The sequence below is a fragment of the Pediculus humanus genome, genomic scaffold (genome assembly GCF_000006295.1).
Source record: "Pediculus humanus corporis 1103172107617 genomic scaffold, whole genome shotgun sequence".
Classification (NCBI taxonomy): Eukaryota; Metazoa; Arthropoda; class Insecta; order Psocodea; family Pediculidae; genus Pediculus; species Pediculus humanus.
Window position 1 is genome coordinate 101,120 of NW_002987231.1, and position 6,000 is coordinate 107,119.

Here is a 6,000-nt window from a genome sequence, read left to right on the forward strand (position 1 = left end):
TTGTGTTTTCCATCAAATTTATTGTTTTTTTTTTTTTTTTTTTTTTTTAAATGTAAATAAAAAATAAAAAAATGTTTAACCGTCCAGTCACGCGATGTGGTTGCCCCTAAAAAAAAAATAAATAAATAAATAAAATTTTTACTGAAAACCGTGATGTCATTGATTCCAGTCAATGGTTAGGTTTTTCCAAAATGTCTTTCGATATTCTAAACGATAATTTTTTTTTTGAGTTTTCCAACAGTAAAACCCCATACGCACGCACGCACGCACAAATTCTTCTTTCTCTTTTTTTTTCCAAACATTTATTCCAGGTTTTTATCCCAATCCCAATCCCTAAGGAATATGAGTGATGCTACTACATGCCTGGTCGTTTGTTATAACCTATGACGTCACAACAATTCTCGTAAGTCTTATTGAAACCATGTGGAAACAAATTATTTCCTGTACTGGACAACAACATCTCTGGAGTAATCAGATAAGATTAATGAAAATCCCATTTTCTCCCCCTATTATTATTATTATTATTATTATTAAAAATTTTTGATGAATTAAAATTTTTTTTTTTTTTTAATAAATAAATAATAAAAAATTATTCATAACGTTTTTAAATAAATAATTAATTTATATATTTATTAATAAAAAGTTTTAACATGTGTTCAAAAGGGAAAAAACTTTGACTTTTCCGAGAAAATTTTTTTTTCCCACTACAACCTTTCTTTCAAAAGGCTACCATTAAAATTAATATGATTTTTATTTTTTTTTTGGTCATTGTTTCTTTTTTTTTTTTTTTTTTTTAGTAAGAAATTTTACATTTTTAAATTTTTTATATATCTAAAGGGTTAAACCCTATAATTATTGAAAAAAGAAATTTATTTAAGTAAAACGATTCAGGGACGAATTAAGTAGGACTCTTTATAAATTAAATTCTAAGAATTTTTTTTTTTTTTAAGATTGATTGAAATGTTAAAAAAGGTTTTTTGGTCTATTACTTATTTAAAACTATTTCTTGTGAACACTATATGACACATATTTGTTGTGACATATTTTTCTTTTTTAATAAATTATCAATAAATTATGTGAAATGGGTCGAAAATAAAAAAAAATTTTCTTTTTTTTTTTTTCTGCACGAGTTGTTACTCTTTGCAAAATAAAACCATGAAATTTTTAAATGTAATTCTTTTTTTAATAACTTTTATTCGTGATGACACGAATATTGTTTTAATTCATTTTATTTACTCTATTAATTTTTTAACCAATAACTAATTGAATTTTTTTTTTTTTTTTTCGATTGAAAAAAAAAAAACTACTCAAATTTTTTTTTTAAAAAAAATACATTTATTTCAAATTAAAACAAATAAATAAATAAATAATAATAATAATAATACTTTGGCTTAAAATTTATATATATATATATATAAAAATTATATGACACGAGATAGAATAAATATATATAGGATGCGACATTTTATGCAGATGCATGTTTAGGTAATAATCGAACCGTTTTATTTGTAGCTTGCCAACTTCGAAAACGTTTCCAATGAAATCTATAATAAAAAAAAATTATTATCGATTTTATCATTTAAAATCCCGGAAAATATTTTTTAGTGTCGGAAAAACTTACCTGAATGCTACGAAACACCATAAGATATAAACGGCGGTAAGAAAACAACACAACATGGCCAAACCAGTACCTTCCCAAAGGCCATGTTTTATGTATGCATGAGCACCTACGGCGCACAGGTATACTGATCCGATGCAAAGAGGTGTTAGAAGAACGAAACAAAAAACGTCACCGTAAAAACCTGAGGGTCCATTGAGGGGATTTTTATTTTTTAACCACTGTAAATTTCATTATAATTTATTAATTTAAAATATATGTAATATGAAAATGTCTCTTTCGAATGTGTGAGTTACCTGTAAAAAGGATTTAGATTTTATTGATATATTGTACTGATATTTACAAATTTCACAGTTTGTAGTGTTTGATGATGATAACCATTGCTCAATGCATTTTGCATGAGCTAAACCAACACTACCGGCACAGGCACAAGGCGAGATCAATTCTTCTTTTATTCCATCTGAAATAAAATCAGGTATCAGGTGTATTATAATAAACAAAACAAGTTAAAAAAAATTTAAATCAGATTTATAAAGAAATAAATGATATGTATGAATAAATTGTAAAATATTCTTATTGTGTACTTGACGAGGGGAAAAAAAAAACAAAAAAAAAAAGGAATTAATTAAAAAATAAATAATCGAATTTTAATGATGGTAAGACATTTGAAAGAGTATTGTTTTTCAACCATTCAGTCATTTATAAAATTTAAATTTAAATAAAACCATCGACTTGTGTCATATGTCATTGTTTTAAAATATTTAAAATTTTACATGTAAAAAAAAAAAATCAATTTTTTTTTTTTCGATTTAAAAAAATGTAATTTAACATGAATTACAAAACAAAATGAATAGATCATAAATTTTATGGGTTGCACAAAAACAAAAGGTTCAAAAATAAACAAAAAAAAAAAAAAAAAATCACTGATGTAAACGAATACAAGACTTTTTGTTCCCCTCATTTAAAATGTTTACGTTTCGAATCGATATTAATCTTTTTATCATAAATCTCATGATTTATAAATTTTTACCTGAAAATATTAATATTAAAATACAATTTTTAATTATTAATAATATTAAATACTTTTAAAACATAAATTTAAAGCTCACCTTCATGACAAATTCTACAAGCAAGCCCTGAATAAGAGAACATTTGCTGTGTATTTTGATTTGGAGTAGTACATACTGATTGTAAAGAATGGATACTCAAAATAAGTGATGATTTAATTGATATTACATCCTAAAATTTAATATAACAATATTATCTAAATTTATTATTTGTACAAGGAGATATGTTTTATGAATGTACACATATTAGAATGAGTAACAGTTGAGATGAAAATATAACATTATATATACATTTTAAACTATGTAAAAAAAAAAAATGTTTAACGAGTAAAAATGTTTAAATGAATAAAATTATTAATTTGAAAACAGAAAATAAATTAATAATAAATTTTTTTTTTTTTGAATTTTTAATAAAAGTTTTAATTGAATACCGAAACGAAAACTTAATTCCATTTAAACAAATTTAAAAAATTTATTTTCAAAATTTTTAGTAGAATTTAAAAAAAAAATAAATTAAACGAAAATTTGAAACGTATTTAAAAAAAAAAAATTATACAAAATTTTAAAGACTAAAAAAAAAAGATTTACTGTAATTTTATATGTAAATACCTCTTTAGCGCCATTTATATTTACAGACTTATCATTATTTGGACAGGTTGACATTGACGTTGAAGGATCTAAAACAACTGGCTCCATGTAAATTAAAATTAATCAGCTAGTACTGAACATTTCAAAAAAAATAAAAATAAAAATTTTTAAGATAAATTAACCAGATTCAATTTCCTACCATTAATTTTGAAAAAGCACATGATTATAATATTCAAGGTAAAATTTCGGTGTTGCTTTTTTTAAAAAAATTCTTCTGCCACGTTCAATTAAATCAACTGTTGAATCGTACACGTCATTGCAATATTCTCATTTCAAACAAAAATTATTTACATTTTTCAGTAAGATGATACCGAAATTGTTCGTCTTATGGACTCTATAATAAAAATTATGCTAAGCTGTTTGCTTAGTGTAGCTGCAGTTTCTAATTTAAATGGAAGGTATTTATTTATATTATTTTATTTCATAATAACTTTGATATTTTTTTTTTTTTTTTTGCTTCAAATTTTCTATATTTAATTCATTAAATCAATATATATTTTATTCAAAGAAAAAAAAAAAAAAAAAATTTATTTGTAATTTAGCCTTAGAAAAACCTTGACTCAGTTATATATTTTTTTAAATTTTAAATAATTGTTAAATAAAACTATTACTTAAAGTTTGCAATGATGTTGTATTATTTCACAACAAAAATAATGGCTATATATATATATTCATTTGAATTAATATTTTTTTTTTTTTTGTCAATTATGTAAATTTATAGAATTCCAAATTAGGTTTTTTCCTTTTTTAAAATAAAAATGTAATTACTGTTTTTTTCACATTTTACATATTTTACCAATACTTGACTTTTTTAGCCATTGAATTAATATTCCTATCTTGTTAAAAATTTTCAAACGAGAATCTAGAATATAAATCATTTGAATCTCGGTATGAGTTTTATTTAATTCTTTTATAGATGCATGGAAACTGTTAGCGCAACACAGTCAGATGAGTATAGTATTTCTATAAATCAGTATGAAGCAGATTCTCAAGAAGTTACCCATGAGAAAATTTCACTCTTCACTGCATCGGAAAGTAGTCATGTTACAAATAAAATAATCGGAAAATCTAATAATGAGGAAACATTAGATTATATAAAACCTGATTCTAATAATCGACCTCTTTTGAACGAGGAAAAATTTTCTTCAAGGTTGGTGACTTTGTATTAATAATAATAATAATAATAATAATAATTTGTTCAAGGATTGTTTTATTCTTAAATTAAATGTAATTGTTTTATCATGTACATGCGTAAAAAAATGACAAATGTTTTTTTTTTCTTTTTTATTATGTATTTTTTATTAAAACACTAATTATTAGGACATTTATAAAAAATTGTCTTTTAAACATGTTATATTTTTACAGCTTGGTTAGTAATAATGAACAATCTGTTACATTTTCACCAACTGATGTGTCTGAAGAATTAAATAATAACTTAGTGAAATCTCAAGTTAATATAGAAAAATTCAATAATACACAGCAAATTTCTGATTCATATGAAAATACAGAAAATATTTATAATCAAGACGAATTAAAGTTAGAGGTGAGGAGAAAAAATTAAAATAAAAATTTTTTGTTCAGCAATGTATTTTCTTTTTAACTTAATAATCAATGAGCATTCTATAATTATGTGCATAAAATATTACAGGAACATATAATGGAAAATGCTTCAACTTTAAATCAGCAGCAAAATGAAAGTGGACACCATATTGTATCTAGTCAAGAGGAGTTTAAAAGAGCTCCACCTCATCACGAAGACATTCCATCTTTTAGTGAATGGACTCAAAAACAATTAGCAGAGGCGGAAAAAAAAAAGACGGATCAAAATGAAACAACGGATAAATTTCCCAGGCTCCGTGGAAAATTTCGAATAAAAAATTATGCATCACCCGATTGTGGAGCCAAAATAGTGGCAGCCAATCCCGAATCTTTAAGTTCATCATCTGTTCTTTCTTCATTGAAAGATGAATACATGCTCAACTATTGCACAAATAGAATTTGGTTTATAATTGAATTATGCGAAGCCATACAGGCGAAACAGTTAGATCTGGCAAATTTTGAATTGTTTTCATCATCTCCGAAACATTTTTCAGTTTTTGTTTCTCATCGTTTTCCCACTCGCGAGTGGAGTAGTGTCGGAAAATTTACCGCTCAGGACAGTAGAGACGTGCAAACATTTAATCTTCATCCGCATTTTTTCGGAAAATACGTCAAAGTCGAAATGCATTCCCATTATGGTAAAGAACAATTTTGTCCCGTGTCGTGGGTCGGAGTTTACGGAACGAGTGAATTCGAAGTGTTGGCCAAAGAAGATGAACGTAATTCTCTATCGGAGGATGATGATGGAGATCCGTACGATGAAGAATTAATGTTTCATCACAAAAAGGATTCTCCGAAAAATTTATTTAGCAGTGCTACGGACGCTGTTTTAAGTATAGTTAAAAAAGCAACGGCTCCGTTTATGAAATCGGACAATAATCAAACGGAAAGTAACAATAGGGTAAAAACGGAGTCTTCCGACGATAGTCTATGCATTACTCCTCGCTTTGTAGTCATTTGTAATAATTGCAGTCAGAATTTTTACGATTCAGTTTTTAATATTATAAGTTGTCAAACGAAAGAATTGAAAAACATAATATCCAATCCGTTTATTCATCGCACTTTAAT

General features: G+C 25.1%; 2 protein-coding genes across 2 annotated transcripts in view; one reads left to right on the plus strand and one right to left on the minus strand.

Annotated features, from left to right (window-relative positions):
* Window positions 1-1,465: 1,465 nt before the first annotated feature.
* Window positions 1,466-2,770, minus strand: Phum_PHUM248050 (membrane-associated RING finger protein, putative; the record flags this gene model as incomplete). The annotated part of the gene is made up of 4 exons (XM_002426275.1): window positions 1,466-1,544; window positions 1,622-1,839; window positions 1,915-2,078; window positions 2,728-2,770. The coding sequence occupies 4 exons, from the start codon at window positions 2,768-2,770 to the stop codon at window positions 1,466-1,468; spliced, it is 504 nt and encodes a 167-aa protein (XP_002426320.1).
* A 1,483-nt stretch (window positions 2,771-4,253) lies between these two features.
* The window catches only part of Phum_PHUM248060 (uncharacterized protein), a gene marked incomplete at both ends in the record, with an annotated part of 3,727 nt that continues 1,980 nt past the window's right edge, over window positions 4,254-6,000 (plus strand). The window contains 3 exons of the mRNA XM_002426276.1: window positions 4,254-4,483; window positions 4,699-4,876; window positions 4,982-5,903. Of these exons, the coding sequence (XP_002426321.1) occupies window positions 4,254-4,483; window positions 4,699-4,876; window positions 4,982-5,903 (1,330 nt within the window). The remainder of the gene's footprint in view (window positions 4,484-4,698; window positions 4,877-4,981; window positions 5,904-6,000) is intronic.